The 13,815-nt window shown below is 34.6% G+C and overlaps 1 protein-coding gene across 6 annotated transcripts in view; it reads right to left on the reverse strand.

Moving 5' to 3' along the window:
• Positions 1-13,815, reverse strand: part of CNOT4 (CCR4-NOT transcription complex subunit 4) — a 148,807-nt gene that overhangs the window by 46,346 nt on the left and 88,646 nt on the right. For 3 of the 6 annotated variants that reach the window (XM_023190041.2, XM_023190043.2, XM_023190045.2), the window contains exons 4-7: positions 7,637-7,723; positions 6,493-6,594; positions 5,651-5,776; positions 2,688-2,821 (exon numbers count right to left, since the gene is read on the reverse strand). In XM_023190041.2, the coding sequence (XP_023045809.2) occupies positions 2,688-2,821; positions 5,651-5,776; positions 6,493-6,594; positions 7,637-7,723 (449 nt within the window). The remainder of the gene's footprint in view (positions 1-2,687; positions 2,822-5,650; positions 5,777-6,492; positions 6,595-7,636; positions 7,724-13,815) is intronic. The other 3 variants (XM_023190044.2, XM_023190042.2, XM_023190046.2) reach the window with 1 other exon arrangement.

Raw genomic sequence — 13,815 nt, forward strand, 5'->3', positions numbered from 1 at the left:
ATAGAATATAAATTCTTCCAAAACCGATTTATAAATTCAACGCATTTTGAAACACAAATAATTGATCAACTGATTGGGGAAGTTCATCTCTATAACTCATATAAAACTTTTAAACACACAAATAAAACATGGGAAACATATAAACTCACAGTGCATAAAAAGTCCACTCTGTTAATCAAATACAAGTTAAAATGAGATAGCTTTTTTTGTTTATCAAATTGGCAAGTATGCAGAAGGAAAAAAAAAATACCCAATTCAAGGAAATAGGTACTCTCATATTCTGACTCAGCAGTTCTATTTGCAGGAATAATCAAAGCTATAACCATTTATATGTTACAACCATATAACATTTATATGTAAAGATGTTCATGACAGGGTTATAAATAATAACAAAGTCAACACAACATACAACAGCAGAAGATTCACTTAATAAATTTAAAATATGAACATATAGTGAAATACTATGTAGCCATAAAAAATTATGTTTTAGTGACATGGGGAAATTATTCATAATAATATATATTAGGTTTTCAAATGTAACAAACCAAGGTACTCTGTGTATAATGGTATACACACATTCACAAGAAGAAAAAAGACTAAGAAAATACACAATGCAAGGAATTAGTGTATAAGAAAATACATTAACACTTTACAAATTTATATTATACAATAATTTGTATTTATTCACGCATTCATCTTTCAACCTACTTATTGGGGTTCAGGATTGCAGGTGGCCAGAGCCCATCCTAGCAAATCAGAGGGCAAAGCAGGAATCAACCTTGGCAGGGTCCCCTCACACACATAAACAAACTCACTCACAATGGGATAATTTGGACATGTCAATTCACTTAACGTGCACAGCTGTGGGATGTGGGAGGAAACCAGAGTGCCTAGAGAAAATCCACGCAGACATGGGGAGAACAGGCAAAGTCCACAGAGGCAGTGGCCCCAGCTGGGAATCCATTTTTTTCTCATCAACATTGTAACAAAACAACACTGAATGAAATGGCATTATTGGAGGGCATGCTATACACAAATCACTTTCAGTGAAAAGTTCTGGGTATTAAGATCATATGCAATATTTATTTTATTCTGTATGCTTTCATAAATTTTTCATATTTCCTTCAATTAAAACATATTAGTTTTATATTCAGAAGACAACAAATGTTATTTCAAAGAGATCATCTAAATTTTAAATTTTTGCTCTGAAATCACCAGGGGCTATAAAACCCAGAACATGACTTAACTTAGAATGACAACATTTTCATGCAAACAATGATGTGCATAAATGTTAAAAGCATCTGAAATAAACCACTGTTTACTACAATAACTTCATTCTTATACCAAGCACTACAGAGATGGCAACCAGTAAGGTAAATAATAGCACATGGTTTGTCATAAAACAACCATACAGGGTTAGAAAAGGGTGGGTACAAAAGATTAAAGGAAAAGATCAAAGCTTGTCAAACCAGAAAGATCTGTTTTGACTTAACTTTTATTCTTAGCTTTGATATAAACAAATTTTATATAGTTTGTTATACAGTAACTTTATATTTTGCTTTGTGGTCTATTTTATATTTATTTATATTTACATACACATGTGCATATATGTTTATGTGTATAATTTGGTTTTTAATAATTTAAATAATCTTTACTATCAAAATGAATAAACACAGACTTCAAAATTTAAAGACAAGAATGTGTTTTTGAAGAAATGGACTCAGACAATAATCCATTTAGTTATTACTAGCTATATTTGAAAATAGTTCTTACATTATTTTAGCACCCAATAGACACTGGGCTATAATATTTAACACCTAGACATTAAAACAACATTCAAACAAATTTAACTTTGGAATTTAAAAAAAAGATCATCAACATAAATTAATTACAACATTTACTTTTAAAATTCATTTGATAAAAGTTAAACTTATCAAATAAAAAATAACAAATATCCTAACACATCAAATTTAATGAAAGTTCAGAATAGAATAAAATCCCCAAATTATTATACTTATTAATATGATTTTCTGACAGGCCATAACAAAATATAATCCAAGATATGAAGATCACTATAAAAGAATGAGACTCTCTAACTGAAGATTATAAATTTATTTAAGCATTGACACAATATAGTTTACCCAAAACCATGATGAGGTGGAATATAGGAGATGACTGGTCTAAGATGAGTAAGATTCTTAATATGGGATACTCCCTTCATTTATGGGATTTAAATAACTTTAGTGATTCCTGGAACTAGATATTCTTGAATATTTGTGTACCCAACACACAAGGCTTCCTTCAGATAACACCTACTTTCCCTTTTATAGTATTCTCCCCCTAATTATATCAAGAGAGACCTCAATTAGGTAATCAGAGCCTTTTAATACCTAAAATCTCTTAATTTTCTCTTTAACAAGGAAAGTATTCCCTGGGCTCAGAGTAGTCTGCACATCACTGCGAAAGGTGAACCCATCAAACAGCTAGTCTGAAGTGTTACCAGGGAAGAGTAGCCAGCAAACATTCAAACCCAGAAACTGTGACTCAACATTTCCCATACAGCTAAACAATTCTGCATAAATGATAGACCTTGTCAACAAGGCTTTTGCCTGAAAAAGATCTAAAATGAAAAGAGAAGATCAACTGATAAGAAGGTAAGATGTCTGACTATGAGTATCAATACTTACGTATCGTACCTCTGCAGTGGTGTCACTTTGTTCTTATTTTTATCAACTGAACCCGTAGATAGCTGAAGAAAATTGGGATTTAATTTATATAATTCTTGAAGTAGCTTCTGTTCATATTCTTGGTGTTTACCCGCCTAATGAAAGAATAAATTAAAACTGCAGTGGGATTCACAAAATGGCTGGTATGAAATACTGAATAATCTTCTGAATTATTAAATATATTCTAAATAAAACAAGATTTTAAAAAAATAAAACATTATATAAATAAAATTTAAATAAATTTTTAAATAAAACAAGTAAGAGAAACCTGTGAGGATATCACAAAACTTCTAGATCAATGAAGTCATTCCAACAAAATTACATGATATATATCTGATAAATTAAGGCATTTCATCAACCCATTTATTGTACAGAAAAGCATATTAAGGGGAGAACATTGTTGCTAGCTCAAAAAGTGTAAGGTCCACTTTAAACCTACTTCCAAGTCTTTAATGTAAGAATTAAGTCTTGTAACAGGTCATTACTGAGTTTTCCGAAAATCAGCCAAAATTTATGAATCTCCTTTTTAATTTGGAGATTAGCACTTGAAGTAACACATAGATGAACAGTTTTACTATATTCTTCATTATCTTAACACTAAGTAAAACTTCCATGAATTAGTTTTTACTTTGTCTTTTCTTCTACGGTTGTCAAAAGTAAAATAAAAATTAATGCATTTTAAACTCTAGACCAAGGGTCAGCAATTTACAGCCAGTTGCCTGTTTTTGTAAATAAAGTTTTACTGGAACACAGTCATGCCCATTCATTTACATATCGTATTTGGCTGTCGTTCTGCTACCAAGGCAGAGTGTAGTAGTGCAACAGAGGCAGAGTAAAGTAGTTGTGACAGGAGACTACATACACAGCTCAAAAACCCTAAAATATTTACTAACTAGCCTTTACAGAAAAAGTTTGCCAACCTCTGCTCTATACACAAGAGAATGCTATGCTTACTCTAGCTGGGTAGGTGTACATCAAAAGGCAATGTCACAAATATTATGGGAAAAATTAGGCAAAGATTGCCTGTGGAAGCTAATTAGACACAAAAATAAATGATAATGAAATCACTTTGAGTATTGTTTTACTATTTGCATGTATATCTAGACTGGAAGAATATTTTTACTTACCTTCAGGGATGTTAACTTTTTTAAAATTACGGTCTAAATAGATGTTATACAACAAAACCAAAACGGAACAAATCAAAACAATAACAAGTGAGAGCAATTGCATTTAATTGGGCGTAATTGTATCATATGTACTGCACAATGCATCGTTCCCTGTTCTGAGAGGCAACTTGCTTGTTTCAACTGGACCTATAAATATTTCCTATGACACTAAATTTTGAGTTATGCAGTAACAAGGAAAGATTTTCTGATTTTTGCCATAAAATGTATTCAAATTTCTTTCCTACATCAAGAAAGTGTTTTAACAACAACAACAAAAAATCCCCTTTTAAAGTAATTTTAAACTCAGCTACAGAAGAGCAAGATAAATTCAGGACAACATTATGAAATTAGTTTTAAATTATTTTTAAAAATACATTAGATTTGAAATTTACATTTTTAAAACACGAAAAGTCTTGAAAATTATTTCTGGAATCAATACTTTAGGAGATATGGCTTTCACTAATATCTGTGGAAAGCCATAAAGAGCTCATCTTGATATTAAAATGACTCTACAGGGGCAGTTCATAAAGACAGGTTAAATCCCATTACAAACAAGTTCCAAAGGCCTGCCCAAACATTTTAGTTTATTGTTTAATATTATTTTAAATGAGATCAACTGGGTGGGACTTGAAAATTCTGATAGACAGAAATTGACAGGAAATGTGAATAAAGTATACCCTCTACTAATTAAAATTTAGTTTGAAATGGTTCTACCTTAGATTTCATTCAAGAAGGTTTCATCCAAAAAACAAAAAAAGCATTTTTTAAGAAATCAGTTAAGTCATCTGTCCTTATTAAATATCAGATAGATCTTACTTGAACATTGTTTTTGAATCATAAAGACCATATTGTCAAGAAAACTCTGATGTATTTATTATAATGGGATTTAATCTGTACTAGCTCCAAGTCAAAAAAGGTAATACTCCATTTAACAATCTTTTCTTAAAGGAGCCCCTACCAGACTTTCTCTAGTTTGACCTGGAGAATGAAAGGTAGCAATGAATGCCCCCCACCTTCTAAATGAGAAGTATTCCTGAAAAGTCCACAGCAACAATCTGAAGTCCTCATCTACAATAGGGAAGTGCAGCATTGTGCTTTGGTATAATCCTCATTTAATATGTCGTATGGTCAACATTTTTACTTGTTAAGGCATGTTTATACTATAAATTGAAAGGAGACAGGAGAAGAGGAAACGTAAAAAAGAACATAGGATATTAAGCCTTCAATTCACCCTTTACAGGATACTGATTTAGTGGACACTTCCATGGGGAGAATAATTTTGTAAAAATAATATTAGTTTATCAGCACTGTTTGACAGTACTGTTTTCTAGCAAGCTCTGTAAAGAGTACAGATTGGTTTAACGAATAATTACAATATCCCACTTAGCTTTCATTTTGTTGACATTCCTCTTAAAACAGCATTTCCTAAAGTGTTTTCCTGGTCAACTAAGTTCTAGTTGTAAATTCCCTTCGTGGATATGTATTAGCACATTTTAAGGACTCTGAGCAGTCTTAAAGCAACCTGTTCATCTTCATTAATCTAGCATTTCAAACTTAGTTGACCACAGACACATTTTTATTGTAATAATATCCTGCAGAACTCACCTTCCATTAAACACTTTGTTTGGAAAATGCTACTTTAAAGTAATATCAGTTTTTACAACATCAAATCCTTAGTTTTTGCTTTTGCAATTTTAACTAATAAAAAAAAAAGTACTCCCTTTTCTGCAAAGTCGATAATTCACATGACTTTACTACCTGCATTTCCTCTTTTGTGAAGCTGGCCGCCTCATCCCCCAATTCATGAAGATACATGCAGTCAGGTTTTGGACACTGCATATTCTTTAAAAAGTAACTGCAGTATTTTGTTGTACCTAGAGATGCCTGCAAGAGGAAGAGGGGTAAAGGAAAAGAAGACTCAATGTGAACTGACAACACAATAAGAATCTCCATGTTTAGTGTTTTCAGGTCACCTAAAATGAGGCACAAACATGACAAAACAAAAAATATGGCTGAAAATACTAGAGAACTAAACTGTTATTAGCAGGATTTATTATAGATGAGGCTCATTTGGAAGAACTAAAGGAAACATCTGTCTATGGTTTCCAAAACTTGAACACCCAAATCTTCCCCAAATATCAAGAGAGGAGATAGACCAAAAAAATGTGTTGCATGTTATGAGTGGTTAGACAAATTCCTTTTTCTGATTATGCCATCCTTCTTCCATTAACAATAAAGCTTTGCTTAGTAGGACTCCTCACTCAAACCTGAATCAATGTCCATATATTTAAGGACTACCTATTTCCGAAGAAAATAATGGTTCTATTGTCACAAAATAAGACATATGTAAAAATGCGATATTTTAAAAGATTATCCCCTAATAATGAATGTGTTTATTCCTATCTGGTAAAAGAGGACCCTACAGAAATCAGCAGTAAACAAATTAGCTATAATAGACGGTATGGAACCCTAAGAGAAACTCTTCAAATTAACAGTCAAATTTAATATATAAATGCTCAGTTCTCCTCTACTTACTATATTTTATCTCATCTCCCTAAAAAAAAAAAAAAAAAAAAAAGGGATCGAGAGGATTATATTACCTTAAGTGTTCTGCCATCTACTACCACATTGTTGACACACTGTATGGCTCTGAGAGCATCTTCTGACCGGATATAGGTTACATAAGCACTGGCACTTGGACCCTAAAGTGAAAAAATCCCATTCCACTGTTACTAGTTTCAAATTAAACAATACTAAAAAAATTGTACTGCAACCTAGGGAATTCTAAAGACCTTGACTGCTACTATTACTAATGACAATAATTAGTAGTAGCAGTGGCAGTTTTGATTAAACACTAAACTAGCTCATTTGAAAGTAATAATACTCAATGAATTTTATCTGATTTTAAGAATACTGTAATATATGTGAATAAAATATTACTTTGGCTTGGCATTTATTTTTTTAAAAAGTCATTTGACAGGCTCGTCAAGGTTATTAAAAAATTAAAATTTAGATTAAAAAATAAGATTTAAAGACTATGTCAAATTATGTTCTCTCAAAAATAAATGCAATCTAGAAAACTATTCTGATAACACCAGCATAACAAAGATACTATTTTCAATACCTGAAAATATTACAGATTAGAAATCACGCCGGGCGCGGTGGCTCAAGCCTGTAATCCCAGCACTTTGGGAGGCCGAGACGGGCGGATCACGAGGTCAGGAGATCGAGACCATCCTGGCTAACACGGTGAAACCCCGTCTCTACTAAAAACTACAAAAAACTAGCCGGGCGAGGTAGCGGCGCCTGTAGTCCCAGCTACTGGGAGGCTGAGGCAGGAGAATGGCGTGAACCCGGGAGGCGGAGCTTGCAGTGAGCTGAGATCTGGCCACAGCACTCCAGCCTGGGCCACAGAGCGAGACTCCGTCTCAAAAAAAAAAAAAAAAAAAAAGAAATCACTATCAAATCCTCATCTAATTATCACACTGCCTGATAGCAGACTCACCTTCCCCTCCCCTTTACTCCATCACTAAATGTTTGTTTTACTATTTCCCTCTTAATTGTTAAGTCCTAGAAGGGTCAAATGAGCACCAAAAAATCCCCCACCCCACCAACAGAGGTCACTACACTGCTTAAGTCCTTGTCCCTCAAGCTTTCTAATCAGAGAGCAAAGTTTCCTTTGGAACAGCATAGGTCAAGCACAGACCTTAGGGAGGAAAGGCAAACATCCCTAAAATTAGTTACCTGTGAGCCTGCATATGATGTGCTATTATTGATGACAACTTTATGTATTTTACCAAACTTCCCAAAATATTCTGGTCGTTTTAAAACCTATAAAAGAAGAAGAAATAAGGTATAAACTGTCCCCACTTTCAACAACTTTATCTTTATAATGGAGACATTCATCATCCCTCTTCAGCAAAAGGAAAATAATAATTTTTAAAGTTTTCTAATAAATGTCACTACCTCCTAATTGCAGTTTGTATAGCTAACCTACAGGAAATCAAGAGTCTAAAAGCTATTCTTTTCTTGACCCACCGAACAGAAACTGAGACTCACTAATTGGTATCATCTACTATGTTCTACTAACTGCTCCAATATCTATGGGATCTTACCTGTACAGTATTCTTAAACACAAAACAGATCAGGGATCTTAAGTACACTGCCATTAAGAGATGATCTTATACGAAAGCAATTCTTCGAAAACAATGACCAGAATTATGTATTAAAGGTAAAGACAGAATTGAAAGGACATAGAGACAGTCTTTACTCATAAATCTATTGTATATAACATTGTTTATAAATTACACATTTCAAATAACAAGAGTACCCACTCAACCCTCTATGCTTTATGATTTATCATTGTGCATATAGTTTCCTGTGTCAATCAATTTTACCAATCTCATCCGTCTCACGAGGTTTTTTTCCCTACTTTTCCTGGTACTTAACATTTGGGAAACAAATTTATATGTTTCTTTCTTTATTACCTGGTTACTTCTTGGTGGTTATTTCCCCTATGTATCTCATCTCCTTTACTTTGTGAACACTACATGCATTCTTTCAGCTTCTCTTACAAACTTAACCTTGGCTAATCTGACCAGTATGTAACTTGATAAAAAGACATCTCCCATAATTTTCAACTACCTCAAAATTTTATTTTCCTAGAATGTACCTTTAGACCTACTGTTCCTACAATCTCTCCAAATAGCAAGCTCTCTCCAAATGAAAGCTTTCTGCATGTACCTATTCAAGTGTGTGTAAAGCATTTCTTTCCATTCATATTTGATAATATTCTTACAGATTTATAATTTAGCTATTCTGTTCTGCATTTGATAGAATCAAAGCTTCATGAATAAATCTATGGCTGGTGTATCATTAATTCTTAGTCTTCTACCTAATTAATAGAAAGTAATTAATCTTACCATATTTTATTTTAGGTGCTTGGAAGTATAAGGTAACTGTTACGTTTGTACGTTTGCTGTAGCCAATTCTAACAGATTAGAAGGTGAGGTAATTACACTGAGTTTCAATCTTTTTTCCACCCAAAACCCTTGAGGGATATGATAGTAATAGTGGCTAACACAACGGCCCTTAGGTTATTTGTAGCAAAGTCTCAGGGTTGATAAAGAGAGAAGAACAGAGTTTGAAAAAGCTTTCTGGCTAGTGGAGTTTGGAACTGTATTCAATCTTCCAGCTGGATGAATACCAACTCAGCAACCAGCCTCATAGCTAAGACAGCTACTCCAAAGGGTTCAGTGAGGCTGGTCACAGGTTGTACTGCATCAGCATTATAGGTTTATGGCAGTAGTTCTCAATGAGGGGAGCACTCAAGGGGCAGTCTGGAAATTTGTGAAAGCTTTTATTGGGAGAGACTGTTAAAGTGACTGGGAGAGACTACTGGTGTTCAGTGGATGGGGACCAGAGATGTCTTACAAGGCTCAGGCTAGCCCCGTACAACAAAGAATTGTCTGGCACAATTTCTGAATGTACTACAAGACATACCTGAAGCTGTTTATTGAGCCAGAAACAAATTCCATATTATACATAATTACAAAGTATTTTCCCAGTTTTGCCATACATTGAGTTTACAGGAAAGCAAATAATATGTAATTAGGGGATGACTACACATGTTTTGTTTAAAATTTTACTAAGAATTATCTGAGAAAAATCACATTATTGATGTTTCATGGCACCCGAGTTGCCCAATACATACGCCAGCAACAATATGCATTTGTAGCTGTCACAGTCCATGATTTTACAAATAGGTGCAAGTATCTTACTTCTTTATTACATAGGATAAAATAGTAGTTTAGAGCCTCAATATGTAAATAAATCCTCTGATGATCTAGTTAAAATGCAGATTCAGATCCAGTAGATCTGAGGCAAGGCTGAAGAGTTTGCTTAATAAGCTCTGCAGTGATATTAATGTTACTAGCCCAGAGGCCACACCTTGAATAGCAAGGTTCTAGAGAAGAAGTGTCCAAGCATTTAAATGTACAAATAGTCTTTTTATAATTACTTTCTTTTTATTCCTCATTTACATATACTTTTTCAAATTATGTGTGTAGACAAATTATATTATCAAGAAGTCATTTCATGAAAGTCAAGGGGTGTTACATTAGTTTTAAAAAGTGGACACTTTAAAAAGTGTCTGAGAAGGTTGAAGGCCACTGGTTTATGGAAATGGTTTCTGGCCAACGTTTGGGTGTAATACCTTTATAACAACATCAGATTGGTATGTAATTATGATGACATGTTCACACTGCAGCCAGAATGGTACTGTCAAAGCACAAATTTAACCACATCACTCTGTTCTTAAGAACATTCAAAAGCTTTCCCCTGCCTTGAGGATAAAGTGCAAACTTCTTAGCATGGTTAGAAAGCCCTTCATGATCCATTACCACTTACCTTGGCAACCTTATCTCTCACCACTGCAATCTAATCTTCCAGCCAAAAAAATCACTTGCAGATTGAGGTCTTTCTCATCCAGAAGCATCTGTATAGTGGCTGTGCCAGAAGCACTTTACCCCAAAGACAGGAGAGGGGTACATACCTCCCTCCCAAGGTGGAATGCTATCCTTTGTGCCTCCACAGCACACAACACTTCTCATCCTGTTACTTTTGTAAAAAGGAAGGTACTTCTTATGTATCTACTACTACTTGTTTATCAGTGAATGCTCAGTGTCTTAAATAATGCCTGGCATATTGCAGGTACTCAATAAATACTTACTGAAAAAGTGAACTGTCTTAGCATTAAACAAAAAGAATTACATGGATTTGTAACAATAGTGGGACTCAAAGTATTAGCAAATGGCAAGTGGTTGATAAGAAATAGGCTGCCCAGGCAAGGGAAAAATAATGAATTTAAACTTTCCCTATTAACTTGAACACTCTAGATTCTTCCTAAACAACTAGTAAAATAGTATTCTAGTGAACAAATAAAGGGTATGGAGAGTAGACAGAGCACCCTGTACACAGGCACATTATCTATATACTCAATGTCACAATGTACTTCACAGTGGACCAGTTTTCCTACTAACATAGTATATAAACGGCCATGTGACAGAATCATAAATGTCCAAGGGCATGCCTAGTAACCAAAATGTCTTGTTATATATTCCTTGGGAAAACAATCAAGTATTCATAGACACTACAGAGAAAAACAAAAACTTGGTAATCAGATGGATGAGTGAATAGATGAATGGATGGATGAACAACACAGTAATCATCAACACAGAATACCCTGGAATAGGAACTGTAAGACCATGGGCAAGTCACTCAACTTCCTTTTGCCTCAGTTTCTTATTTGTAAAATGAAATGTTGTGTCTTTAAAGTCGTATAGTTCATCAAACAAGCTGCTCTCCTGGGTTATCACATATACCCAGGACATTCTTATTTATGTGCTACCTAGATAACACCCATTAATTCTTCAAGCTGACCCTAATTATCCTTTCCTCAGAGAAGCTTTTTGTCAATCTCCACACTAGCCAACTGTTCTAATATATGTTCCCAAAAAGCTGTGTACTTTCCTTTTATAAACACTCAGCACACATGTAAGCACTTAAATTCTGTCTTCCCTACCAGTCTGTAAACTTGTGTCTGGCTTGCTAACTACTTTTCCCACTACCCCCGACATCAAAATATCTAGCAAATGGTAGGTACTCAAGAATTAATTTGCAGAATAAATCAATTACGTCCTCACAAACCTAAAATTTTAGGACTTAGAAGGTGATCATCATTACCTCTGATCTAATCGTTGGCTCTAATTACCTTGTCTTCTAAGATCTTTTTTTTCTATCCACCAACAAATGAATACATTTGACAATCAATATTGGTATGAAGATTTTTGGTATGCAAAAATTATTTTCAAAATAAGCTTTAATTGTTCCTAACTCTCCTATTCTGTCAATCAGAATTAGGTCAAATATCAAATTGTTCATCATCCAAAGATAAATAAATTACAAGGATCCTTCTCTGACTTGAAAGTGACGCTAACAATTTGAACCTTCTTTTGAGTTTTCTAGTGAAGTTAACTTCACTAGAAGATTTCCAAATACTAAAAAGGTTATAAAGACAAATTAAGAGAACTGTAAAAGATATTATTTAGAAGTGGTATTATTTTAAAAAAACAAAATACTTGTCTCTGATCTTTCTGAATTTTCAAGAGAAATAAAGGAAAGTGCCCATTTATTTTATTTAAGAAAGTCCAATGTCCTCTCACCAAGAAAGAATGATTTCAAACATATAAAACTAGTAGAGTATATGTTTAAGCATAGACTCATGATAAAGTACTCTCTCTTTCAGTAGCCACCACTTAGATTCATCTCCTTCAGTATAATAGTTCAGATTAATCTTACTAGAGTTACTTGAAATGGAAATAAGAAATCTCTGTGAGTAAATAAAAAACACAGTGGCTCACACCTGTACTCCCAGCACTTTGGGAGGCCAAGGCAGGTGGATCACTTGAGGTCAGGAGTTTAAGACCAGCCTGGTCAACATGGTGAAACCCCATCTCTACTAAAAATACAAAAAAAAAAATCAGCTGGGCATGGTGGCGCATGCCTGTAATCCCAGCTCCTCAGGTGGTGGAGGCAGGAGAATCACTTGAACCCAGGGGTGGAGGCTGTAGTGAGCCAAGATCATGCACTGCACTCCACCTGGGCAACAAACAAACAAACAACCCTCTTATAAATCACACACCCAAAAGAAGAGGTAGGAAACTTATAATCCAAATATCATATTCAGTCTATGCCTTAATTTCATCTAAATTTTGGATGCTAGTTCATATGCCTCCAGTACTACAGTTGAGCAGATCCAAGATGTATTAATAAAAACAGGAACATCCATATCCAAGAGCTCTCAAATCAAGATAAAAGTCCCATTCATTTACTGGAACTGCACTTTTAGAAAGGCGAAAGTAGATTATAGGTTGGGCGCAGTGGCTCATACCTGTAATCCCAGCACTTTGGAAGGCCAAGGTGGGCGGATTGCTTGAGCTCAGGAGTTCAAGACCAGCCTGGGCAACATGGCAAAACCCCATCTCTACAAAAAAAATACAAAAATTAGCCAGGTGTGGTGATATGCACCTGTAGACCCAGTTACCTGGGGGGCTGAGGCACAAGAATCACTTGAGCCCAGAAGGTTGAGGCTGCAGTGAGCCATGATCATACCACTATACTCCAGCCTGGGTGACAAAGTGAGACCGTGTCTCAAAAAAAAAAAAAAAAGAAAAAGTAGATTCTAAATCAGTAAGATTAGTACGAGTAAATACTGGCATAAGTGCCCACTGGTTACAGGAGTATGTAGAAGTGCCCTGTGGTTAGAAAAAAAGTGGCTCACACCTTTTTAACTCTATTTTAGAGTTAAAAGACGGAGTTTGGATTAGTGCAAAGTTGAGGTGTTGTTCAAGGAAATGATCAAAGGTAAGGTAGGATTCTGTCTGCCTGGGGAATAATTACTAGCTTAAAAAAAAAAAAAGAGGGAGAACTGGCTACAGAAGTTGAGTCATACACCTAAAATGAGCTCTTTGCTGAACATTTCTTACTGAAGAAGTTTTTTTCTGTATCAACTCTAGACCACTCCTTTGGATTTGGAAAGAACTTGGTCTCCTGAGTATCATGTAACTAATGACTGCCAGCATCCCTGGACCTAGGTCCTAGTAATTCTTGAGTTGCCTCCATGTTTATCATCCATGACAGATCCTTCTTAGTAATGTCCCCAACTTTCACAGGGTCAAAATTATTTCGTATTGATTTTGAAGACCTGTATAGTTGCAACACATATAAACACATCATCAAGAAAAACTATTTTTTAAATTAATTTTTACAAAAACAGACATTATACTCCTTAAAGATCCTCCTTCTGGGGCCTTTAACATGCTCAGCTAAGTCCAAAGGTTCCTACCTCCTTAAGCACGTTCACT

The sequence above is a fragment of the Piliocolobus tephrosceles genome, chromosome 8, assembly GCF_002776525.5.
Source record: "Piliocolobus tephrosceles isolate RC106 chromosome 8, ASM277652v3, whole genome shotgun sequence".
Lineage (NCBI taxonomy): Eukaryota > Metazoa > Chordata > Mammalia > Primates > Cercopithecidae > Piliocolobus > Piliocolobus tephrosceles.